At 42.6% G+C, this 27,731-nt stretch overlaps 1 protein-coding gene across 1 annotated transcript in view; it reads left to right on the top strand.

Annotated features, from left to right (window-relative positions):
* The window catches only part of MAPK11 (mitogen-activated protein kinase 11), a 67,143-nt gene extending 45,020 nt beyond the window's left edge, over positions 1–22,123 (top strand). The window contains exons 5-12 of the mRNA XM_077471362.1: positions 3,060–3,089; positions 7,550–7,597; positions 7,710–7,824; positions 12,283–12,354; positions 12,509–12,588; positions 14,264–14,342; positions 17,458–17,631; positions 19,585–22,123. Of these exons, the coding sequence (XP_077327488.1) occupies positions 3,060–3,089; positions 7,550–7,597; positions 7,710–7,824; positions 12,283–12,354; positions 12,509–12,588; positions 14,264–14,342; positions 17,458–17,631; positions 19,585–19,658 (672 nt within the window). The 3' untranslated portion in view covers positions 19,659–22,123. The remainder of the gene's footprint in view (positions 1–3,059; positions 3,090–7,549; positions 7,598–7,709; positions 7,825–12,282; positions 12,355–12,508; positions 12,589–14,263; positions 14,343–17,457; positions 17,632–19,584) is intronic.
* Positions 22,124–27,731: the final 5,608 nt, after the last annotated feature.

Raw genomic sequence — 27,731 nt, 5'->3', positions numbered from 1 at the left:
CCCATCATGCTTCTGCTTCTGGGTGTCATGCTTGTGGCTGTCAGAGTCTTGCTATGCCTCATGGGACTTGGAGTTCTGCAACAGCTGGAGGTCTGCTAATTGCATATCCCTGGTCTAGGCCATCATATTCGGATAAAATGAAAATGAACCTGTGCTTTGCCCATGCAAAGCATAGCAACATGTTCACTTTAATTCTCCCTCCACAGTAGGATATACTCCTTTTTTTTTTTCTCTTTCCCTTCTTTCACTCCCCTGCCAGATTATTCAGCCACCAGGAGTGAGGAAAGACAACCCTGTGTACGATATGATCCTGTCTGAGCATTAACGCTGGAATCTCCCCACTCCCATGTGTCAGCACTTGACAAATCAGTACGCACCATCACTGAAATGTGGAGTAACTCGCATGTTTCTCTATACCCAGAAGTTTTTTCTTCACTGCTGGTGCCTAAACAAGTACACATGAGTAAAGAAAAGGCGAGTATATGCTGCTGGAGAGGGAAGAAGTAATGCACAGATTATCTTTAATACAGTATATAGTCCTAGCAGATTGCAGTGAAGGCAATTGTAATTTCTGTTGATTCCTGCAATCAATATGAATAGTCATTGTTATGTTTTTATAAGATGCATAGGTGTTAGTGAAGCTGTAGTGTTACATATGACCCTAAAGTGAAGTTTTGTTGTAGCAATAAAAGTGTACTATATCAGAAATACATTTGTATTAAAGGGAAACTTCAAAAATAATTTACCAGCAAAGTAGTGTAGGGCTCTAAACTGTTTGCCCTTTCTGCTGTTTAGGAGCTTGATGGGAAGATCTGCTTTTGGTTTCACTGTGAGCCCAGTTGCAAAGTCGGGTTGCTTGTTATCACTGGTCACAGGGTGTGTTCTGCAAATATTCCTGTGGAAAAAGACATTAATATGTGAATACAGTGCCTTGAAAAAGTATTCATACCCCTTGTCATGTTACAACCAAAAACACAAATGTCATTTATTGGGATTGGATGTGACAGACCAACACAAAGTGGCACGTAATTGTGAAGTGGTAGGAAAATGATAAATAGTTTTCATTTTTTTTTTTTTACAAATATCTGAAAAGTGTGGCATGCATTTGTATTCAGCCTCCTTTACTCTGATACCCCTAACTAAAATCTAGTGGAACCAATCGCCTTTAGAAGTAACCTAAATAGTAAATAGAGTCCACCTGTGTATAATTTAATCTCAGTATAAATACAGCTGTTTTGTGAAGCCTGCAGAGGTTTGTTAGAGATCCTTAGTGTACAAACATAAACTGTGTGTATACATCATGTAGGCTAAGGAACACACCCGACAGGCCAGGGATAAAGTTCTGGAGAAGTTTAAAGCAGGGCTAGGTTATAAAAAAAATATCACAAGCTTTGAACACCTCACAGAGCATTGTTCAATCCATCATCTGAAAATGGAATAAGTATGGCACAACTGCAAACCTACCAAGACCTGGCCATCCACCTAAACTGACAGGCTGGGCAAGGAAAGCATTAATCAGAGAATCAGCCAAGAGGCCCATGGCAAGTCTGGAGAAGCTGCAGAGAGCCATAGCTCAGGTGGGAGAATCTGTCCACAGGACAAATATTAGTCGTGTAGTTCACAAATCTGGCCTTTATGGAAGAGTGGCAAGAAGAAAGCCATTGTTGAAAGCCATAAAATGTCCCGTTAGCAGTTTGCAGGAAACCATGTGGGAGGACACAGCAAATGTGTGGATGAAGGTGCTCTGGTCACATGAGACCAAAATAGAACTTTTTGGCCAAAAAGCAAAACGCTATGTGTGGCGGAAAACTAACACTGCACATCACCCTGAACAAACCACTGTGAAACATGGTGGTGGTAGCATCATGTTGTGGGGATGCCTTTCTACAGCAGGGACAGGGAAGCTGGTCAGAGTTGATGGGAAGATGGAGGGAGCCAAATACAGGGCAATCTTAGAAGAAAACCTGTTAGAGTCTGCAAAAGACTTGAGACTGGGGCAGAGGTTCACCTTCCAGCAGGACAACAACCCTAAACATACAGCTAGAGCTACAATAAGATGGTTTAGATCACAGCATATTCATGTGTTAGAATGGCCCAGTCAAAGTCTAGACCTAAATCCAATTGAGAATCTGTGGCAAGACTTAAATTGCTTTTCACAGCCACTCTCCATCTAATCTGACAGAGCTTGGGCTATTTTGCATAGAAGAATGGGCAAAAACCTTACTCTCTAGATGTGCAAAGCTGGTAGAGACATCCCCGAAAAGACTTACAGCTGTAATTTCAGTGAAAGGTGGTTCTACAAAGTATTGACTCAGGGTGGCTGAATACAAATGCACGACACACTTTTGACATTTATTTGTAAAAAAAAAACATTTTATCATTTTCTCGTTACTTCACAACTATGTGCCACTTCGTGTTGGTCTATCACATAAAGTCCCAATAAACATTTACATTTTTGGTTGTAACATGACAAAATGTGGAAAATTTCAAGGTGCATGAATACTTTTTCAAGGCACTCAAGGCCAACAGCAAGCAGGCTGGCTTCTAAGACTGAGACTCATCCCTGGCCCCAATCCTTGTGTTCTGGGGTCCCCCAACAGTGCTCGCGGCTCCTTCCCGCATCGGAACCCCCCCCCCAGGAGAAATCCTCTCCCTGGGGGCGCGCTCCCGAGTCCAGCATTTGCGTCCATAGACACAGAATGCCGTACTCTGCCCCAACCACTGGCACCCGCGTCATTGGATTTGATTGACAGCACGGGAGCCAATGGCTGCGCTGCTATCAATCTATGCGATCAAGAGCCGAGACCCCGCGCAGAGAGGATTTGCACGTCTCCGGCATGGGAATGAATGGGCTCAGGTGAGTAAAACGGGGGACTGGTCAGGTAAGGTTTTTTCACCTTAATGCATTAAGGTGAAAAAACGCGAGGGTTTACAACCCCTTTAAGACCAGCCCTGTTGCACATGAAATCAAGGAAGTACATTATAAGAAACTTTGATATCTGATTTCTTTTTAGAACTTAAATGTTTAATTTAAAAGTTACACATTTTGATTTTCACAGTATATCCATTCAGCGGGGATCATACATAGAGTAAGTATGAAAAACTTCTTTCAAATTTCTCTTCCTATTATCTGTTGTTACCAGCCACCAGTCATGTCCCTAGAATCTGCAATCCAACATGTTTAAAGAGGAATTCCAGGTATTTTTATTTTCTACATGGTTACGTTGGTTGAGCTTGGACCATTGTAACTATTTATATACCACACCTGGTTGATGCCCCTGGAAGCTGGAAATATATACAGTAGAACACACTACTCCAGTGATATCCACTTGCTTCCAGGTCTCATGCTGAGCGGCTGGCCTGCTACATTCTGAATCCAGGAGATTGGCCACTCAGCACAGACGCCATTCAAAAAATTGCTTTGCTGTCATCATCTCCATCATATCCAGTCAGAGAATGCTTTGTACTGTATTCATTCAGAAAATACATTCTCTGAATGGTTCCTGTTCCAAGCTGCCAACTTCCTGTGTTCAGAATGCAGCAGGGTAGCCACTCAGCAGGAGACCTTGAATCAAGTGAAGATCACTGGAGTAGTGGTCTTCTGCTTCAGTGATTTCCCTTTGGGCAATGGCCAGGTATGGGATATACAGTACATAGTTACTTTGGTTCAAGCTGGACCTGTAACTGTATAAAAACTCCATTCATCTTTAAGGTTTTACACAGAGTAGGCCAGTTCACACCTGAGATTTTCATTTCCTGGTGAGTTTGCCAGTCTGTATGCCATATGGCACTAGATGGTAGCTTAACAGAGTGTTTAGAATGGGGCCACGTTCTCAAAGTTTGAGCTCAGTGTTGGCAGGCACCAGACTTGTTCATACCAGCAAAAGGGGGTGTGAATAATTTGGTGGGGAAGGAGGGAGGAATGTTTCTTTCCACACCTTGTGAGCTAGCTGGGGCATCCACAGGTCTGCTAACTTGTTCTTTGTAATGCGGAGATGGCCATACATTTCATCAACTGGTTTACCAAAGCCTTTCAATAATGACACATGTCCTCCCTCATATCACCAATATATTAAAAATTCTCTTTTGTGGGAAAGAAGTACTGTTAAAAATTCAGTCTGGGAGGCAGCGCTCTAAAATTTACTCCCACTCCACTTTTGTTTGATATGCTTTCATTTTATAAAAGAAAGATGAAAGACTAAAAGCTGTGTGGAAATGTTAAAACCAGCTGGGAGCTCACATGCCTAACAGGCTAAGACTTTTTTTTTTTTTTATTTGTGAAAAATAAAGCAATGGTTGTACTCATACCAAACAACTGTTGGTCTGCAGGAATCTGTTTTCTTATAAATAAGTTATGATAAATCCAGCTACCAGGACCCGACATGCCACGTCATATAATAATATATAAGCAGTAGGGATGGGCGAACGGTTCGGCCCGAGCATAGGTTTGGGCCGAACTTTGGTTGTTCAGATGTTCTGCAGAACACCGAACAATATGCAGAAAATATTCCAAAGCCGACAGAACACCGTTAAAGTCTATGGGACATTAGCATGAAAAACCGAAAGTGTTAATTTTAAAGGCTTATATGCAAGTTATTGTCATAAAGTGTTTGGGGACCAGGGTCCTGTCCCAGGAGACATGTATCAATGCAAAAAAAAGTTTTAAAAAGGGCTGTTTTTTCGGGAGCAGTGATTTTAATAATGCTTAAAGTGAAACAATAAAAGTGAAATATTCCTTTTAATTTCGTACTTGGGGGGTGTCTATAGTATGCCTGTAAAGTGGCACATTTTTCCCATGTTTAGAACAGTCCCTGCACAAAATGACATTTCTAAAGGAAAAAAGGAAATTTAAAAGTACTCGCCGCTATAATGAATTGTCGGTCCCGGCAATACAGATGAGTCATTGAAAAAAATGGCATGGGATCCCACCAGTCCATTACCAGGCATTTGGGTCTGATATGAATATTAAGGGGAACCCCGAACCCAATTTTTTTTAAAAAATTGCGTGGGGGTCGCCCCAAATTCCATACCAGGCCCTTCAGGTCTGGTATGGATAGTAAGGGGAACCCCATGCCAAATTAAAAAGGCGTAGGGGTCCCCTCAAAATCCATACCAGACCCTTAAGGTCTGGTATGGATTTTAAGGGGAACCCCGCACCAATTTTCTTAAAAAATCCATACCAGGCCCTTATCCGAACATCCAACCTGGCAGTCTGCAGGAAAAGGGGGGGGGGGAGAGCGCCCCCCCCTGAACCATACCAGGCCACATGCCCTCAACATGGGGAGGGTGCTTTGGGGTAGCCCCCCAAAGCACCTTGTCCCCATGTTGATGGGGACAAGGGTCTCATCCCCACAACCCTTGCCCGGTGGTTGTGGGGGTCTGCGGGTGGGGGGGGCTCATCGGAATCTGGAAGCCCCATTTAACAAGGGGACCCCCAGATCCCGCCCTCCCCTCCTGTGTGAAATGGTAACGGATTACCAATGTAACCCTACCATTTAAAAAAAAGTGTCAAAATGGTATAAAAGACAAGACACAGCTTGGGACAAGTCCTATTAAAAAAAAAAAAAAATGTCCCACAAAGTCCTTTCATCTTCTCTCGCTCCACCAACATACAAAAAAAAACCAGCCGCGACTGACCCGCCTTAATGGGATGCACCCGCCGTATGATGCATCTTCGCTTTGACAGTTCTTATATAACTGAGGGCGGGGCCACACTGTGACGTTCCCAGGTGACCCCGCCCCCCTATGACGCACTGAGACTTCCCCATGGCTTTCCCGGGGGGGGGGGGGGTTCAGAGGGGGCGGGCCACCCAGATACGTATCCTGTTCCCAGCTGACCCCGCCCCCTCTGACGCATGGGGACTTTCCCAGGGCACCTATCCGGGTGGGCCTGCCCCCTCTGACACCTGGGAAAGCCACGGGGAAGTCCCAGTGTGTCAGAGGGGGTGGGGTCACCCGGAATGTCACTGTGGCCCCACCCCCAGTTATGTAAGAACTGTCAAAGTGAAGGCGCATCATACGGCGGGGGCCTCCCATGGAGGTGGGACGGTCGCAACTTTTTTTTTTTTCGGTCCATCAGCAGAGCGAGAGAAGAAGATGAATGGACTTTTTATTTTTTTAATAAAGGACTTGTCCCAAGCTGTGTCTTGTCTTTTGTACCATTTTGACATTGTTTTTGTGAAATGGCAGGGGTACAATTGTACCCAGTTACCATTTTGCATGGGGGGGAGAGGCCTGGATCTGGGGGTCCTCTTGTTAAAGGGGGCTTCCAGATTCCAATAAGCCCCCCATCCGCAGACCCCCACAACTACCAGGCAAGGGTTGTGGGGATGAGGCCCTTGTCCCGATCAACATGGGGACAAAGTGCTTTGGGGGGCTACCCCAAAGCACCCTCCCCATGTTGAGGGCTTGTGGCCTGGTACGGTTCAGGGGGGGCGCGCTCTCTCGCCCCCCCCTTTTCCTGCAGCCTGCCAGGTTGCCTGCTCGGATAAGGGTCTGGTATGGATTTTTGGGGGGACCCCCATGCAATTTTTATTTTTTAATTTTGCTTTAGGGTTCCCCTTAATATTCATACCAGACCCAAAGGGCCTGGTAATGGGCTGGGGGGATCCCATGCCATTTTTTCCTATTAATTTTACCTGTATTGCGGGGACCGACAATTCATTATAGCCGCACATACTTTTAAAATACTTTTTTTCCTTTAGAAATTGCATTTTGTGCAGGGACTGTTCTAAACACGAGAAAAATGTGCTACTTCACAGGCATACTATAAACACCCCCCAGGTACGAAATTTAAAGGAATATTTCACTTTTATTGTTTCACTTTAAGCATTATTAAAATCACTGCTCCCGAAAAAACAGCCATTTTTAAAACTTTTTGTTTGCATTGATACATGTCCCCTGGGACAGGACCTAGGTCTCCAAACAATTTTTATGACAATAACTTGCATATAAGCCTTTAAAATTAGCTCTTTCAATTATTCATGTTCGTGTCCCATAGGCTTTAATGGTGTTCGTGTGTACTGCAGATTTTTTTGCCTGTGCGAAACCAAACCAGGGGGCGTTTGGCCCATCCCTATTAAGCAGTACATCCTGCTTAGCAAGTTCCTGCTTTACTTCCTGACTAGCAAAATCCCTCTGTTTTAACATCAGTTCAAACTACATTGAATGGCCTATTGAGTACATTTTGGGCCACAAAATAAAAATAAGATGAGACAGTTATGCTGCTTCACTTAGCACTATTTCTAAATAAACAGGCTCAACCTCACCTGTTGTGTGAAAGTGTTTCTTATTGCCTATGGACAAAGTGCACTGGACAAATTGACATTCTAAAGTTAGTTGTCATACACAAATAAGGACAGTTTATACTTGCAGCCTTATCACTGGTGACCCATCTGTAATATATTTTCCTAAGGGAAACCAAACTTAACAGGACATTTATTTTACAAGATTTGTAAAAAGAATTGTATGCAAGGATTTATTTTTTATTTTTTGCTTGACTAGAACTGTTTCTCTGTTCTAATACCTAAATCCTATTATTGCACTATAGGACTTAAAACCCAGCAATTTAGCAGTAAATGAAGATTGTGAATTAAGGGTAAGCGTCACCACTTCACATTCCCTTTTAAAGTGGAAACAATTTTCAACTGTGAAGCATAAAAATGACTGTCAAATATCGCTGTCTTACAGTTTCAATTTTTTTTTTGGAGATTTTAGATTTTGGGCTGGCACGACAGACAGATGATGAAATGACTGGCTATGTAGCAACCAGGTGGTACAGAGCTCCAGAGATCATGTTAAACTGGATGCACTATAACCAGACAGGTAACCAAATGATGCTCAGGAAATCCTTTTTACTAGTTCTGTTTACAAAAATCTAACAATACTGGTGCATAATATTCTCTGAACCCTATTAAATGCCAGTGTTGAATGTGAAGGTTCTAATTTATCCAAGTCATAGTATACAGTGCCTTGAAAAAGTATTCATACCTCTTTACATTTTCCACACTTTGTCATGTTACGACCAAAAATGTAAATGTATTTTATGTGATAGACCAACACAAAATGGCACATAAATGTGAAGTGGAAGTTGAGTGATAAATGGTTTTCACAATTTTTTGCAAATAAATATATGAAAAGTGTCAGGTGCATTTGTATTCAGCCCCACCGAGTTAATATTTTGTAGAATCACCTTTCACTACAATTACATCATGCTAGTCTTTTTGGGGATGTCTCTACCAGCTTTGCACATCTAGACCTTTTTGCCCATTCTTTGTAAAATAGTTCAAGCTCTGTCAGATTGAATGGAGAGCACCTGTGAACAGCAATTTTCAAGTCTTGCCACAGATTCTCAATTGGATTTAGGTTTGGACTTTGACTGAGTGATCGACGGAGTGATCCCCGCTGAGCAAACAGATATCCACGGGGCGGATCAGAACTGATCCGCCCCGTGTGAAAGGACCCTTAATCCGTCCCGTTTTTACTATAGAGACGTAAATTTAGAAGCTAGTCGTTATTAGCCAGGTCTCCTGGGTCTTGCTTTTTTAGGATACCCAAATTCACGGGCACATGGAACATTCGTTCAGTTTTTTAATTACATAAGGTAAGGTGCAGCGCAAGAACAGGTAAATTTAAATGCAGTATCTAAAACAACAGTCAAATGAAAGTCCAACAAGAAAGGGGAGGAGGACTAGAGGTCCCAGCAAGCACCAAGAGGATTCCATGTGGCATTATTGGTGACAGACCCTCCACCTTCAGAGCAATCGCTTCGCTCACCTCAAGCACTGGGCCACTTAACTAACTGATGGTCAAGTACGCAGGTCCCTTCATAGGGTAAGTGATCCAGGCAGAGACAGGAACTCCAGTAAATTCCCCGGAATATACAAGAGGTGACGTAAAAAAACACTCGAAGTGCTCCACTGTGAATCGGTTGTAAAGCAGCTTTATTTTGAAAAAATGGTTACTCACAAATGACGTCAGTGCGTAGCTCCTCCCCCTTCAAAGAACTTTGTCAGCGGGGCGGAGCTTAATCTATGTCACCCATCCTCCATAAAAACCTTATCCGTCGCCATGGAAACCATAACGTGAACGGGGGGGGGTTCATATCCATATAAGAAAATGAACACTAGGTCAGCACAGTGACCCCTAGTGGACAGTTAAGAAAATGCTCACTGAGCATGTAAAATGTGAGTATATAAAAAGAAATCTTGTATATATAAATTGTGCATATATTATAAAAACACTGGTCAGCCACTAATTCCTTGCACTTCACACCTTCATAACAAAAACCAATTAAAAATAAAATAAAACCTAAAACTGTCAGAATTTGGAAAAATATGAATAAATAAAACAAATAGAGATAAAATAGAATTACGTATCAGAAATAAAACCATTTAAATCAAAATCTATATTTAACCCTTCAGGAGAGAGGACCTTGGCTTTAAAAATCCAGAGAGAATCCCTCTGGCTAAGGCGGCGGATACAATTACCCCCCCCCCCCCCCCCCGCTAGTGTCTGTCAACCTTTTCGATGCCCCAAAACTTTAAGTCCCTGGGGTCCCTATTGTGACATACTCGAAAATGCTTAGAGACACTATGGCAGTGGTCCCCAACCTTTTTGGCACCGGGGACCGGCGTAGTTGAAGAAAATTGTGCCAAGGCCCAGTGGGGTGTTTGCGGCTTTTCGCGGGCAATTTATCGGGGCAATGGCTGGCGTTGGCGCTTCAATCATCCCGGCACCATCATTGATATGATGTTAGGATGATTGAAGTGCATTATTTCTATTATTACATTGTAATTTATAATGAAAAAGTTCAACTCACAATAACGCAGAATGTGCCAGAGTGTCACTTTCCATGTCGCCTGTCACCAGATGCAGATTGTCACTTTCCACGTCGCCTGCCTTCAGATGCAGCTTGTCACTTGCCATGTCGCTTGTCACCAGAAGCATTTTTTCCCTTGCCACGTTGCCTGGCACCAGATGCTTTTTTGTCCCTTGCCATGTCACCTGCCACCAGATGCAGCTTGTCCCTTGCCATGTCACCTTGCCAAGTCACCTACCACCAGATGCAGATTGTCACTTGCCATGTCACCTGCCTTCATATGCAGCTTGTCACTTGCCACGTCATCTGCCACCAGATGTATTTTGTCCCTTGCCACGTCACCTGCCACCAGATTTGGATTGTCACTTACCATGTCCCCTGCCATCAGATGCAGCTTGTCATTTGCGAGGTCGCCTGCTATCAGATGCAGCTTGTCATTTGCGACGTCGCCTGCCATCAGATGCAGCTTGTCATTTGCCACGACACCTGCCACCAAATGTGGATTGTCACTTGCCACCACATGACTGTTGTCACTGCAGTGGTGGCAACACAGGTGTGCACATTAGTTCAAGCCTGGACTAGTGGGTAGTAAGGAAGAACAGCGGTAATGGGGGGGCCCGGTAGTGAGAGATGATCTCACCTGCCTCAGCTTCAACAGTGTATCAGTGTTCTGCCGCGCTGTGTCAGCAGAGGAGCAGTAAAGCGGGCAGGCAGTGAGATATGATCTCATCTCTCTGTACCCCCGCCTCACCTCCAGCATTATAGCATCCCCCTGTGAGTGCGGAAGAGCGGCGATGCGGGCGGTTGGAGATGATCTCATCTCTCTGCTCGCTCGCCTCCGTATAGCGGCCCCGCTCTGAGCGTGGAACAGCGGTGATGCGGGCGGGCGGTGAGAGATGATGTCATCTCTTTGCCTGCTCCGCCGCCGCTCATCAGAGACAGTGCAGCCTTCGCGGCCCGGCTGCAAGCAGGCCACGGCCCGGCAGTGGGCCGCGGCCCGGGGGTTGATGACCCCTGCACTATGGGATCTGAGTCCCTTTTTGATGTTATTCACGTGTTCCCCCACACTCACACTTACTAATATACTGGAGTCCACATGTGCACCACCCCTTGTGTGCTACATGTTGTCAGGTTTTTAATCTGATACCTCCGACCATTGGAGGAAGAACAAATTCTTTAGGTTTTTTTGTTACATTTACATTGTTTACACGCTGGGCATCTGCCCCAACCATAAAAACCAGACAAAAACGAAAAATCCTATTCTCTCTAATAATAGGGGGGTCTATAACTCCAGGCGTGATAGCATCTCGCACAGTCGGTGCCCATCTGTAAATAAAATGGGGTAGGCTAGGGAGAACTGTTTGTGTTAACCCTTTTTTTTTAAATAAAGCTGCATTACAACTGATCCACAGTGAGCACTTAGAGTTGTTTTTTGCTTCACCTTTTGTATACTCCGGGGAATTTACTGGAGTTCCTGTCTCTGCCTGGATCACTTACCCTATGAAGGGACCTGCATACTTGACCATCTGTTAGTTCACTGGTCCAGTCCTTGAGGTGGGTGAAACGATTACTCTGAAGGTGGAGGATCTGTCATCAATATCTTCATTGAATTGTGCTTTGCCACGTGGAATCCTCTTGGTGCTTTCTGGGACCTCTAGTCCTCCTCCCCTTTCTTGTTGGACTTTCATTTGACTGTTTGATTATGTGATGATCTTTTGTGCTAGCTGCATATTTAAGTATTATTTTTGCACTGTTTGCCTTATTTGTATTTTATTTCTGTTTTGTAATTAAATGATACATTTCCTATGTTAAGTTGACTAATGGCATTAATAAGTTTTAACTTTTGAAGCTAAATGAAGCCCTTTTAAAATGTATGTTAACCTAAATAGTTTTTTTTCCTATGTGTGTGTTCACATATGTGTATTTTATAAATCATAGTCTCTATCGTTTTCATCTACTACTCCCATATAGAGTACCTGGTCGACCCTGCCAGTTACCTTTCTTCCTTTTTTTTTTTTAAACTGATCACACAAAGCACAGAAGCTGATCTGTGTGAGCATGGTCCTCTTTCTTCCTTTTTGGTTGGCCATTCAGAGGTACAGGACACCGTGCAGATACACAGCATGCCTGTATTGGGTAGTTTGTTCCACCCTCCTCCAACCAATCACAGCCTCTAAACATGCCCCTGCTCAAGCAAAGCCTGCATCTTGCAGACTATGCAATACAGGCACAATGTGTGTATGCACAATGTCCTGCAACCCCACCTCCTGCTATCAGTAAGATTAAATGCATGGTCACATGACAGAATATTTTTAACGTTGTAAAAAGGTAGAAAAGATCATTTCTTAACTAAGCAAAAGCAGTTATGGTGCCTGCATAATTATAACTGTACAAAAAAAAGTGTCTTTTACATTGTATGTTCACAACTATGTTAACCTTTTTTTTTATTTTATTTTTTTTAGTTGACATTTGGTCAGTTGGATGCATTATGGCTGAGCTTTTGAAAGGCAAAGCTCTTTTTCCAGGGAATGACTGTATCCTTCACTAGTACTTATGTATTCAGATCCCCGCAGCATCATAAATTATTTTATTTAATATACACATCTTACCATCCATTTTCACGGACCATGGTTCACAAAATATTTTGTTGCTAGTTTGCAGAGTAATAATTTTCCTAAATAATAACAGATATCGACCAGTTAAAAAGGATAATGGAAGTTGTTGGAACACCTAATTCTGAATTTCTTATGAAAATTTCATCCGAGCATGTAAGTAATATATACTGTACAATGTCCACAGGTAGGGGTGAATTGTTTGCTTAGAAATGTATATAGTGCTGTCATATAGTAGTTGCCCCCTTCCTGAGTTTTTTTTCTTCTTCTTTTTTTTGCGTATTTGTTACACTTAAATGATTCATATCATCAAACACATTTTAATATTACACAAAGAGAACCTGAGTAAATACTAAATGCAGTTTTTAAATGATTTAATACTAAATGGAAAAAGCTGTCCAAACCTGTCTGGCTCAATGTGGAAAAGTAATTGAATTGGTTTTGCAGCAGGACAATGATCCGACAAACACCAGCAAGTCCACCTCTGGCTAAAAAGCAACAAAATTAAGGTTTTGGAGTGGCCTATTCAAAGTCCGGACCTAAATACAATTGAGATTCTGTGGCATGACCTTAAACAGGCCATTTATGCTGCAAAACCCTCCAATGTGGCTGAATTAAAACAACTCTGCAAAGAAGAGTGGGCCAAAATCCCTCCACAGGGATGTGAAAGACTCATTTCCAGTTATCGCAAATGCTTAATTGCACTTATTCATTTTAGTGGGAAATTACAATTTCACATGGGGTCAGACAGGTTTGGACAGATTTTTCTCTTAACCGCTAGCCGACAAGCCACCGTCATTATACTGCGGCAGGTTGGCATGTTCCCGCGAACCATCGTAGCTGTATGTTGATCCCTTTAAGCGGGATAGCAGGTGCGTGCGCCACTGCACTGCAGGGGTGCCGATGCGTGTGGCTGGCGGTCGTGACGACTGCCGGGCCACGCGCAGTCACGAGAACCAGAACAGGGACGTGTGTGTGTAAACACACAAATCCCCTGTTCTGTGAGGAGAGGAGAGACGGGTCATGAATTCCTACTAGCTAGGAACAACGATCTGTCATTTTCTCCAGTCACTCCCATCCCCCTACAGTTAGAACACACACTAGGGAACACAGTTAACCCCTTGAGCGCCCCCTAGTGTTAACCCCTTCCCTGCCAGTGACCTTTACACAGCAATCCATGCATTTTTATAGCACTGATCTCTGTATAATTGTCAATGGTCCCAAAAATGTGTCCGATGTGTCCGCCATAATGTCACAGTCCCGATCAAAATCACTGATCACCACCATTACTAGTAAAACAAAAAAAATACTAAAAATGACATAAATCTTTCCCTTATTTTGTAGACACTATAACTTTTGCACAAACCGAGCAATATACGCTTATTGCGATTTTTTTTTTTTTTTTTTTTTTTTTTATTACCAAAAATATGTAGAAGAATACAAACCGCAGAGATAATCAAATACCACCAAAAGAAAGCTCTATTTGTGGGAAAAAAAGAACTGTATCCAAGCAGAGAGTTTTGTTTTGGTACAGCGTCGCACGACTGTGAAATTGTAAGTTAAAGCGACACAGTGCCGTATCGCAAAAAATAGCCTGGTCAGTGAGCAGCCAAATCTTCCGGGGCTGAAGGGGTTAATGAGATCATTATTTAAAAACTGCATTTTGTATTTAGTTGGGTTATCTTTGTGTACTATTCAAATGATCTGAATCACTTAAGTGTGACAAATATGCAAAAAAAAAAAAAAATTCAGGAAGGAAGCATTGTAGCTGCTTCTAGTATCTGTTTATGGTCATCTCTGTGTGATTTGTAATAATCTGTTCTATTACCAGGCTAGACGATATATTGAATCTTTGCCATACATGCCACAGCAAGATCTAAATGAGTTGTTTTGTGGTGCCAACCCTCTAGGTAAGTCAGTAAGATATACAGTGTAAAGAGTTCCCGGCTTACAGACTCCTTGATTACACTACAGAGCTTTTCAGTTAATGCCTTCAAAGGGCGAGATTCGTCCTTAACCAAAGGATTTTGCTAAAGAGAAGAACTAAATTCCTAGAAACCAGCTGCTAGTTTATGAAGCTGATAAAACACTATACACCTTCTCATAGGCTAGGTTATGCAATCCTGCGGCTCACATTTGCGGGGGCGCAGGCTTCTATACCTCAGGAAAAAGGTCCCTGCACCTTTTTAGAATTGCAGCTGCACAGAAATCTCATGATGGATTTGTAACCTGCGATTTCCCACACCCGAAAATGAGCTGTATTTTCAGATGTGTGGGGGCACGGTGTGCCTGTAGATGCCTGTGGCCATAGGAATGCGTGTGATTTACGCATATTCCCACACATATGTAAACCTAGCCTAACAGTATGAGCACTGATTAAAATGATATACATACATGAGAATATAAATATACAACCCCAATTCCAAAAAAAGTTGGAAAGCTGTGTAAAATCAACAAAAAAACAGAATGCAATGATTTTCAAATCCCATAAACCAATATGAGAAAATGTACCATTTTAAGAAAAAAAAATAAGGTGATTTTGAAATTGAGGACATCATCACATCGCAAAAAAATGTGACAGGGCCATGTTTACCACAGTGCAGCATCCCCTCTTCTTGTAACACTCTGTAATTGTCTGGGAACAGTTGCTGAAGTTTTGGAAAAGGAATGTTGTCCCATTCTTGCCTGATATAGGATTCTAACTGCTCAACAGTCCTGGAGCTTCTTTATTGAATTATTTGTTTCAAGATGCACCAAATATTTTCAGTTGTTTAAAGGTCTGGACTGCAGGTAGGTCAGTTATGCACTCACTCTTCTACTATGAAGCCATGCTGTTGTCACAAATGCAGTATGTGGTTTAGCATTGTCCTGCTGAAATATGCAAGGCCTTCCCTGGGAAAAAAAAAGTCATCTGGATGGGAGCATATGCTGCTCTAAAACCTGACTATTTCTTTCAGCATTGATGGTGCCTTTCCAGATGTGCAAGCTCCCCATTCCATATGCACTACCATCATTCATGCCATATAATCAGAGATGTAGGCTTTTGAACTGAGAGCTGAAAACAAGCTGGAAAGTCGCTCTCCTCTTTCCTCTTTAGTCCTGAGGACACTGCACCCATGGTTGCAAAAATAATGTCAAATTTTTGGATTTGTCATTCCACAGTACAGTATTCCCTCTTTGCAACAGACCATTTTAGATGAGTTTTGGCCCAGAGAAGACGGTGGCGTTTCTGGATCATGTACAAAGTTTGCTTCTTCTCAGCATGATAGAGCATTACCTTTTTTTTTTCATTTTTGGATGACATGGTGACCTGTGTTCAGACAGTGAGCTTTGGAAGTATTCCTCAGCCCATGAAGTTACGTCCATCACAGAATCATGCTAGTTTTTAATGCAGTGTCATCTGAGGGATGAAGATCACGGGAATCCAATATTGCACTTCAGTCTTGTCCCTGTGCACAGATTTCTCCAGATTCCTGGAATCTTTTTATGATATTATGTAGATGATGATATATTTAAAGTCCTTGTAATTGTACATTGAGTAACATTATTCTGAAATTGACCATTTTTAGAGGTAGGATTACAGGTTTTTGCAGATTGGTGAACCTTTGCCCATCTTTACTTTGGAGACACTCTGATTTGCATTCATGGTACTGACCTGGTGCCATTTAACCTAATTAGTTGCAAAATGTTCTTCCAGCTCTTCTTTGTTATTACCACTTACGTGGCCAGTTTTTTATTGCCCTATCCCAACCTTTTTTGAGTTGTGTTGCTGCCATCAGTTTTAAAATGACTTTCTTAAAATGGTAAATTGTATGAGTTTAACCTCTTAAGGACCAGCTCTCCTGTACATCGGCCGCTTTAAGAGCTGCAGGGGGTGCCATGCGACGCTGGCAGTCGCAATGCCTGCCGGCCACTTGCGATTGTTCCTGACAGAGACAGAACGGAGATCTGTCAATGTAAACAGATAGATCTCTGTTCTGTCAGGGGGAGAGAGACTGATCTGCTGCTCCTAAAGATTAGTAACAGTGATTGGTCTCATCCTCCAGGCAGTCCCATTCCCCCACAGTTATAACACATGGGGGAACACATTTAACCCCTTGATCATGCCCTACTGTTAACCCCTTCCCTGCCAGTGAAATTTTTACAGTAATCAGTGGCTATTTTTAGCTCTGATCACTGTATAAATGTCAGTGGTCCCAAAAAAGTGTGAAAAGTGTATATACGCTTTTATTTTATATACACTTATATATAATTGTATATACGCTTATATATAATTGTATAGATGCTTATTGATATATTATTAATTAATATTATTATTATTATTATTATTAAATATTATTTAGGAGCAGTTGGCCATTTTTTTCAGCTGCTCCTGAACTCTCCTTTACCTTATCAGTACATGTACACAGGGTCGTATACAGTAATTTCTAGGCAGTTGAGTTTAGAGGCTTTTTTTGAAAAGCAAAAAAATGGGTTCAGAAGTATCATCCATTTTCACATATATTTTTTAATATTAAAAAGCATTGGAATTTACGTAGAACTAGTTATCCTACTATTGAATAATTTTGGAGTCCACCTATGTCGTCATATAGAAAGGGTAGAACTATACGTGACCAATTAGGTTATATGTATGTGTGTGTGTGTGTATGTATGTATGTATGTGTGTGTATGTAATAAATATATATATATATATATATATATATATATATATATATATATATATATATATATATATATATATATACAAATTTGTTTTGTTTTTTTTTAACGCAGCAAAACTGACGTTTTTAACGGGGTTACTATCTGCCAAGTTAAATCATTCAGGAGAGGTTATAAAAACATCCCGTGTATATGAAGCCTAAAACAAGATTTAAATTAGAACTGTATATGTCAGCACAGGTTCCTTTAAAGATGGGGCTGTGCATGTTTTTGCCATGTATGGATTGTTGGCTTCATGGATGTTTGATTTGGTGCTGCTATCGATTTTACAAAATTTGTTACAAGCATTGTTATGTTATTTTAAAGCCATTGATCTGCTGAAGAGGATGCTCATTCTGGATAGTGACAAGCGAATCACAGCATCTGAAGCCCTTGCACACCCTTACTTTGAACAGTATCATGATCCAGAAGATGAGCCTGAGGCTGAGCCTTATGACGAATCTACAGAGAATAAGGAGCGCACTATTGATGAATGGAAAGGTAGAGCTGTAATGGATTATTGACATAGAAGGGACTTGTGTAATTAAAAAACTGCTAAAACAAAAGAACGCACAGGTTTTGCCAGCAGCACTAATTAACTGCTTGCCCATCGCTCACAGTATATATACTGCGGGGGTCACAGCCAGGCTGGATCACATACATATTTGTCTTCCAGCTTCTTCCGAATTCAGGATCCACATGCGTACGTCCCCTGATAACCCGCTCTGCCTACAGCACAATTTTGTCAGCAAGTCCCAGCCAATGATTTAGCCAATCCCAGAACAAAGTCCTGTGTTTACAGACACACATGACTCAGTACACATGATCTGGCTGTTTTCAGGAAGGAAAAACGGCCAGATCTCTTAAAAGCAGCACATATTACTCACATTACACGCGTTAGGCACACTGTTAACCCTTGATTTGTCCCTAGATAGTAGATGACCCCTAGATGGTAACCCCTTCGCAGCCAGTGACAGTGTACAGTATTATCACTGATCAATGTATTTGTTTCACTATTGATGTCAGTGTCGATTAGTACAGTACCTTCCAGTGAGGGTCTGTTGGCGCCAGATTGCACACCACACTATCGCAGTCCCACTATAACTCTCTGATCACCACCATTACAATACAGTGTCTATAGCTGCGGAAATTCCAGTAGATATACCATAGAATGTAGGCGCTATAAATTTCATGAAACCCAATTAATATACACTTATTGGGATTTTTTTTCTATCAAAGACATAGCAGAATACATTTTGGCCTAAACTCGTGAAGAAATTTGATCTTTTTATTTTTTTTTATTGGATGTGTTTTATAACGGAAAATAAAAAATGTTCTTTGTTTTTCAAAATGTTCTCTTTTTTTTTTTTTTTTTCATTTATGTAATAAAAAATAGAGAACCCAGCAATATATAAAATACCACCAAAAGGAAAGCTCTATTAGTGTGAAAAAAATAATATACAGTAAATTTAATTTGCGGTTGCAAGGCTGAGCAGTTGCCAATTAAAGTAACACAGTGCTGAATAGCAAAAAATGCCCTGCTCATGAAGCTAACACCTTCCACAGGTCAATTGGCTTTAGCCCAAAACCAGAGAATCCACCCTGGCTGTAATACTCATCTTCTGTCCGTCTCTGTCTCCTGCAACATTTCTTTCTGGCACTGGAAAAACCTCACTTCCAACTTTCTTTCCTTAGTTTTTGGGAAACCTATTATGGCAGGAATATGTCCATAGATGTCCTTGTCTTAAATGCTAGTTTTCTGGCTGCTCTAATTGTCCAGTGGCTTCAGTAATGTCTGAGTCATGGACCCAGAGCAATTATGTCCAGTCACAACTCCTGAAACTGCTTACTTGTTCCACATTTAGCTATCAGATCAACACGATTGCCAGGCAACTAGAATTTTTTAGAATTGTGTCAGGAATGGCTGCCTGTAAATTTCTCACATGCTGGGTTTCTTTTTCAGACTAGGTGCGTTTTTGTTTTTTTGGGTCCCTCATTGTGGTGAGCAACCTTGTTTATCAGCAGAGAGGCATGTCAGGGCCAGTGCTTTAGTCCCCCTCCACATTGGGCGGGCTTCTCCAGGAGTCCACCTATTCAGTTGGAAATCTGTTTGCTGATTCCCCCCCCAAGCAGGCGGTTGGCTTGTCCGTGTCCGCTCCACTAATGCAGAGCATACACAGACACAGCCCGCTGTCCTCTCTAGGCGGTCAGATGTAGACCAACCGCCTGTCTGTTTACATCTGACTGTCATCTGATCTGCCAGATGGATGGTAAACGGATTCCCCCAGAAGTCGACAGGTGTCAATGGACTTCATAGAGGGCAATGGATGGTCCGGTTGGGTCCGCCTAAAAAACTGACAGGTGGACCCGATCAGTCCTCCCCTATGAAAAGGGCCCTTTTGAAATTGTTTAATTATTGTTTTAATATTTTCCTTTTTCTTTTTTCTATTTCAGAAATTACATATGAGGAGGTGGTTAGCTTCAAGGTTCCAGATATTAAAATCGATAATTTGGAAATTGAACAGTAATGTTAAGATGTTTCTCACCCCCACAATGGACAAACTTAGACTTGGCTTCTGCAACTTGAACTGCTTTTGTTGACCAAAGACAAGAGAGTCTAAATACAATCCCAACATTGTAAGCTATGACATGCTGCCCTGACCTAACGGAAAGAAAAATACGTTAAAGTCTTCTGTTCTGCCATACAATATACTCAAGCACAACGTTTTTTTTTTGTTTTGTTTTTTTAAATCCAGTGTTTTCCCTGCAAGGTTATCACCTCTTATTTAATTTCAACAGGATCCACCCCCAACAAAAAAAGCATTCCTTTCACAAAGGACCACTATACTATAAAACTGTTATCCTTTTTTTCAACACTAGTAAGTGGAAATTTGCAGGGGATTATGAGCACCTAATAATACTAATGAACATTTCTGTCCTTTTATCACACTGCCAACAATTTGCAATTAGCAAGTGAATGCCAATGTTGTGCACAGTATTAGGGCTAGGAGTACATGGGCTCCCAAGGATGTCCAGAGCTCCAACAGTGTCTAGGCCAAACTGCAGGTGGACTGGCCCTTCCACCCCCTGCTTTTATGGTTTATTAAATCTAATGAGCAGCGCTCCTGAAGTGTTCTTCTGTGTATGTCTGATTTGTCCAAGGCTGTGCATTGCACCTTCTCAGGAACACATCCTATTTAGACAATTTCCATGACCAATCGGAAAACAGTCAAGTGCCAGTGCTGCTGGAGTGCTGCATTTGTGGCTCATTAAACCCTATAAGCAGGGGTGAAGTGGGTTCCTTCTCCTCCGGTCAGTAGTCAAGTGCAGGTGCTCCTGAAGTGCTGCATATGTGGCTGATTGAACCCTAAAAGCAAGGGGGGGAGTGGGTTCCTACTCCTCTGGTTTGCATTCCTGCTGGATACGTGCAGAGGCAGATGTGCTCGGGTGGTCCTCAAAAATGTATGTATACCTGTGCCATACGTTTTCTTGTACCTGAGAACAATACTCTCTGTTGTTATAAATTGTACTGGTATAGCTGTGTAATAGCAACATCATGTGCAGCTGCACTAAAAGCATAGAACATTTTTGTCAGCGTAGCTGGCACTGATCTGGGGACCAAAAACTAATCTTGAACATTCTATTAGTGAGTTCTTAACTGCAAGCAGTTATTGTTAAAGGGCATCTGTGGTCACCTTAGTATTCTGTAAGCGCAATAGCAATATGCATGTATCATGCAACATGCTTTGTGCATCATGTCACAGAGGAATGCCTGCCAGCACAACTCCTTGGGCAAACTAGTGTTGTTACAACTTTATCTAGTAAATGCTCTGGTTTACAGCCTCTGCATAGTCATTAGTGACTGGTCATAGCTTTCCTCTTGCAGCGCTACAACGGGCATGAATTTTAAATAATTATGAGAAAGAAGTGGTCTGCGGTCTCCTCGTGATGTGTATCATCTTGGGGAAGGGGTTAAACACCTGTGATTTCTTCAGGTTGGGGAGATTTTTAAAATTTGCACAATGCCTTTAAACCGCTACATTCAATTTTCTCTTGTTAAAGTGGCCTTTTATTGTGATTATGGACCTCACAATCAAAAAGTTTATGAAAGGAATACTGTATTGTCTGCAGCAACCAAAACGGATAATCTTTTCCATGTCGCATCAAATGAGAATCTGGTAGTGTTTGGTGTCTAACTAACAATATTGCTTTCACTTTCTGTAATGAGGTCCTTTTTTTGCATTGCACAATTTCCACAAAATGGGTCCTTTAATGAGCATGTGCTAGTTATACAATTTTAAGTCTTACATTGGTCTACATGCAGCGTATGGATTTTTTTTTTTTTTTGCTTGGGTGGCTATTTATTTAAAAAAAAAAAAAAAACACATTATTTCTAAATGTATTCAGGCCAGATTAGCTCTGGAGCAAAGTGTGTTCCAAACAGTAATGTTCCTCTCTACTTCAATTTATACAGATGATAGACATTCACTTGCAGATTGATGCTGCGTGGGTTTTTGGAGCTGGTTTGACATCTTGTGTAAACAGTGTGGGCGAGCATTATTTATGTGCATTGCTATATCATGACACAGCACGGCGCGTAAACTACTTCCCAAGAATGTGAAAAACTGCTTTTTAGTGTGTGACTACTGCATGTTAAAAATAAGCTATCATGATAAAAAAAAAAGAGAGTTGAAAAAAAGTGTTTATACATGTTAAAATGATACCACTTTATAGGTAAAAGCATGTTCTTCAGAATCTTCAGAAAGAAGTGGCTTTTACCAGCTTTTATAGCAGGTGCCTTTACTGGGTGGCTGTGCAGTTATGCCTGCTAGATCTACTTACTGTATGGAGGGTAATGGCATCTGCCAAGAACTGTTAGTAAGTATTGTACTTGTCCTGCTGCCAATAAAATCAGTCTATTACTTGTTTCCTGTTATTTTCCTGCATCTGTTCTAGACTGCTCTGGAGCATAATAAATTCCTTTCATCTACAAGTGGTGATAATTTCATTACACAATAGTTTAAGCTATTAGGTTTGACTGAATGTAAGGTTCCATTCACACTAATGCGTTTTTTGATGCATTTTGCAGAAATGCAGGGATTTTTTTTTAACATTGGTTTCTATGGAACGTGTTCATGTCACTGCATTTTTGTGCCTCTGCGTGAATAAAGAAATAAAGGGATCAGATGTCCTGGGATAGGAAGGCACAGCCATTAACAATATGGTAAGAGAGTCTATCCTTGGTGAAGTCTACTAAAAATGTTTTCTGCTACCCGAGTACCCAATGGAGAGGTTACTAGCACATACTGTTTGATGAGGATTATAAATCAGGGGAAATCCTCCCTATGGGACAACGGTATACAATTGATGGAGGTTATAACCCTTCCTTACTCTGTCCAAAACAAAAGCTGTGATACATGATGGTTGTGATATTAACACAGCAAGGAACATTTCTAACCAGTGTGGTACAATCCAAAGCATCTGCATGAGTAATAAAATATACCACTGGGTCTGAATATGAATTAAAAAAAATTGAACTTGATAGTGAATAGCAGTGGAGACAGAACAAGTTGGAGGGGGAGCTTAGAGAGGTGTTGGAAAGGGTGAAAGAGGTAGATAAATTCAGAGGGGAGGAAGGTATCAGTGGACAGTGATCCTCAAACAATTTTTAGGGACAATTTTAAGGTTTAGTTTTAAAGATACAAGGCAGGAGATATCAAAATCAGCTCCTGTTTCAGCAAGGGAGACCACATTTTAAGAAGGTTGACTTAGGGGTCATTAACCACTTAAGCTTCGGACCATTTTCCAGCTAAAGGACCAGGCCCCTTTTTGAGATTCGGCACTGCGTCCCTTTAACTGACAATTGCGCGGTCGTGCGACGTGGCTCCTAAACAAAATTGGCGTTTTTTTCTTACAAATAGAGCTTTCTTTTGGTGGTATTTGATCACCTCTATGGTTTTTATTTTTTGCGCTATAAACAAAAATAGAGCGATATTTTGCAATATTTTTCACTTTTTGCTATAATAAATATCCCCAAAAAAGATATAAACCTTTTTTTTTTCCTCAGTTTAAGCACATACGTATTCTTCTACATATTTTTGGTAAAAAAAATAGCAATAAGCGTTTATTGATTGGTTTGCGCAAGAGTTATAGCGACTACAAAATAGGGGATCGTTTTATGGCATTTTTATACATTTTTTTTATTTTTATTTTTTTACTTGTAATGGCGGCGATCAGCAATTTTTTTTTATTGTGACTGCAAAATTATGGCGGACACAACAGACAATTTTGACACATTTTTGGGACCATTGGCATTAATACAGCGTTCAGTGCGATTAAAAATGCACTGATTACTGTAAAAATGTCACTGGCAGTGAAGGTGTTAACCACTAGGGGGCAGTGTAGGGGTTAAGTGTGAGTGTGTGTGTGTGTGTGTTTTTTTACTGTAGGGGGCGTGGCTTGCCGTGTGACATCACTGATCAGCTTTCCCTATGACAGGGAACAGACGATCAGTGACAGGCTCACTAGGAAGCACGGGGAGAGGTTTGTTTACACTTAACTCTCCCCGTTCTTCAGTCTGTGACCCGATCGCAGGACACCGGCGGCAATCAGTCCCACGGTCACGGAGCTCAGGACTGGGTCGTGAGTGCACCGCCGGCGGCGTGTGCGCGACCCACGGCTGGGCTCTTAAAGGGCAACGTGCCTGTGCCCAGCCGTGCCATTCTGCTGACGTATATCGGCGTGAGGTGGTCCTTAAGTGGTTAAAGATTCATTTAAGTATATGGCAATTTTTCTCATAGTTACATTGGTCCAGCATAGGACTAAGCTTTGGAGATTTGTATTTTGATGGCATCCATGGAATATTGTCACGTGTTACATGTGATGTGTAGAAAGCCTCATAATTTATCCCCTCCCCAAAAGGGGGGGGGGGGTCAGTTGTGGCCTGTGTGGTTTGAATGGGGGATTATATGGGCTGCTTGGAAATGCAGTATTTTTGTATGGCACCTGAGCTATCCTCATTTCTTTGCCTAAGTTAGAAGGCTGGTCATTGGCTAGCCTGAGTTTGTAGGAGGAGTCTGGGGCTTATAATCCCCTCCCCCTTGTTTACTACACACTCATTGGCTAGCGTTTTTCTGGTTAGGAAAGCAGTCGACACGTTACTTCCGGGTCCAACAAAGCGTAGGCAGTGTGGAAGCTCTGCCCCCCCATCCAGCTTTCATCTGGTCAGTGTGTCTAGGCTGTCAGGCGGATTGCAGCAAACGGTTCAGCCATACGGTTCAGGTACCTACCGCGTGTGGTGCTCCTAAGCACACAGCGGTCCAGGAGATGGGGAGGGGTGAGGGGGTAATATGCAGGGCCATACCATTGGGGGTCATGGGCTTCCGTGTTTCCAGGAGCTGTCACTACTGGTTGTTCCATGGGACTGCTGCGTCCTTTACTTGGGGGGGGTTCACCATAGGCACCTGACACCCGCAGGACCGGAGGTTTGGGGCATCATGAGGGGCAGGGGACACAGATATCATTATTGGCAGGATTGTGCCCCCATACAGCAGGAATCAGCAGTCTGCACATGCAGCAATTGGGGTCTTCATAGGTTCCTCACACATGCGTGGCACCATGTTAGTCCCAGGGGGTGGTCATTGGCCCTGTGGTTAGGGATCCGTCATGGCAGGTTACTCTTGCCAGGGCTGGCTGTATCTTTTTCTCTGGGGGTTGCACTTGGTCACCTGACCCCCATGTCCATAGTGTCACTGGGTCTGCCCATGGTGTTGGTTTGGCCAGCTGTCAGCCTTTCCAGTACCAGGGGCCATAGCACTGGTTACATCACTAGTGCTATTCATGAAATCTGCTGGGCCTGATAGTTCCTCTACTGATGGCCAAGTTAAAGTGGTTGTAAACCCTTACAAACCACTTTGACCTACAGGTAAGCCTAGATTAAGGCTTACCTGTAGGTCCAAGAAATATCGCCTAAACTTACACTGTTTAGTAGATATTTACAAAAAGACAGTGGCGCACTGAGCATGCCGTGGCTAATAGCTCCCGTGCGCAAGCGCGGGAGTGGCGTCATCGCTGCTCCGGCGATGCGAGTGGTTGGAGCAGCGATACCCGTAAGAGGATGGATTCTTCGTGCTACAGGGGACAGCGATGATATTGCTGGCTCCTGTGTCAGGTAAGTGACACATAATGGGCTACTATGCGATGCATAGTTGCCCATTATGCTTTACCTTTTCAGGGAGACAGAGGAAGTAAACCCATCAGGGTTTACTTCCTCTTTAAGCCCCTCATTGGGTGCCACATCACGTACATTAACATGATCAGGTCAGGCAGGGCTCAGCTTCAGGGCTCTCAGCCTTGGATGGGTCACTGGTGTGACTCGGGTACTTCACGGTGTCGCATAGTCACGTGGCTTTGTGGCCACGTTAGCCCCTCATTGGGCTGCCACTGTCATTGGCATTTGCACCACCTTTTTTCTAAAGAGGGGGTTTCATTATGTTCTTTCTCCACTGCACATTCAACATTCTTTCTCCCACCACAGAGCTCACGCTTCACTCTGTTCAGGTGGTCTCTTATTTTATGTTGCTTTTAAGTTTTGATTTTCTGTTTGTTTCATTCCATGATTCTATTTAGTGCGTACCTCATGATATTGCTTCAGGTGGATTCCACATTTTACATACAGTAACAGCAAGGTGTGTTCTGTGTGTCTTTTGGTCAAGGGTCATAGCTAGTACATACCAGGATCTGTCACGTCTACAGATCCGTGCGGGCTGAAGTTTTGTTTTTTAATGATTGTAATACTTGCAGTCTTCTCGCCTGTACTTCACATGTTGCACATCATTTACATTCCTATTTCTACCTATCACAGTCTGTAGGTTACAAGCTCTGAGTGTTTGTTTTTAATTACCTGTCTTTGCGCTGCAGGTTGCTTGAGCTTACTTACTACATACACACAGGGGGTTATGGTCACTAGATCCACCTTTACGCGCTGTTCCTGTTGGGTATCTTTGTTCAGGATTTGATTTTCCTGGGGTCTGATGGACTGAATTTGGGTTTTTCCACAGATTCAGATATGTTGCATGTTTCAGAGAGCGACAAATTTGCCTTCATCCCTCCTACTCCTGTTAGGGGTTCAGAGCACGGCAGCGCCACATCTCTGAGAAACTGGACTATACCGAAGCTCATTGCAGAGCTTCAATGCAGGGGCATTCCGTTCTTGGCTACTGCCAGGAAAGCGGAGCTGTTCAGGCTGTTGTTTTCTAGCCCGCCACAGCCATCCACTAGTGCAGACAATGTGTCATTGCTTAAGTCACTAACCCAGATTCACACAGTCCTAAACACACTCTCCACTTCTGTTCAGCTGCTGCAAGATAAGATGAATGTGATGGAGGCCCGCCCTGCCAGGGTGGATGTTGCTGCTGCTCCCACAGGCTCTGTACTGTACTGGCTGGCACCTCTGCAGGTAATACCAGCGGGCCATTACTTGTAGCTATTCCTTCACCACTAGCAGTGATGCCATCCGTGTCCCCTGCGCACTTCATCCCTGCCCACCTCAAAAAAGATATCTTAGAGGGGAAGGGCATAAGTCTGGCCTCCCTGCTCATAGTGTCACAAGACTTGGTCAAAAAAAGTTTTATGCTTGCGGGGAAGTCTCTGTGGTTCTCAAAACTAGAGACCCGAGGCTTAATCGTAAACTCAGCATAGCGGAGTTTGTTCTGCCCTTTGGTATTTACAGAGATGTCATTTGTGGCTGTTATTCCTGGCATGAGAGAGGAGTTGGAGCTTTATCTACACAAGGTGGTGGACCCGACTCACAAGTACAATGGCTCGATGTTCTACGACTATCACCGGTCTTTTTCAGTGAAGGTCGCAGCTTCTTGGGCGCAGTTTCAGATTGGTCAAATGTTGGCGCGACATTGACATGGAACTGTTCTGTAGGCACTTTGCCAATCCGAAATCTCCAACATGTGACCATTGTGAGTCATCAGCCCACACCACCAATTTGTGTCCCAATCTGGAGCATTCTCTGCCATCAGGTTCTGCCAGCCAGGTGTGCAGTGGATCCTTCACAGGGCCATCAGGTCAAGTAGACAAACTGGGCAGACCCATTCATTTTCTAGGCAACAATTTCAATTATGTGACCTGTAACTATAATCAGTGCAGACTCTTTCATGTTTGCGCCAACTGCTTAAGGGCACACCCCAAATCCTCTTGTCCCTTTGTCATCCAGTCCTTCTTGACTAAGCCGAGTCAATGTTTCCAGCTTAGAGTTCTGGTTGTTACACCAACCATCCCCACCTCTCAGGCAATTCCTCGCAGGGGGGTTTTCTGACGTTTTTCACACGCTCCTCATTACCTTCACAGACTTTTGAATGCGCTAACCTATTATCTGCCACCAGCAATCCCCTATTAGTAATTGAATTGTTACAGGTCGAGTTAGCCAAGGGGTTTGTCATAGGGCCATTTCTTGCTGCACCCTTTAGTATGTGGAGGGTTAACCCCATCGGTGTGGTTAAGGGTATATTTTCTAATAAACATTGGTTAATCTATAACTTGTCTGCTCCTCATTCCTCACATATACCTAGTCTTAATTCTCTCATTCCTTC

This window comes from Lithobates pipiens, unplaced genomic scaffold (genome assembly GCF_037356315.1).
Source record: "Lithobates pipiens isolate NorthernLeopardFrog02 unplaced genomic scaffold, aLitPip1_a1.2 Scaffold_8, whole genome shotgun sequence".
Taxonomy (NCBI): Eukaryota; Metazoa; Chordata; class Amphibia; order Anura; family Ranidae; genus Lithobates; species Lithobates pipiens.
This window is presented reverse-complemented; position numbering and strand designations above follow the sequence as displayed.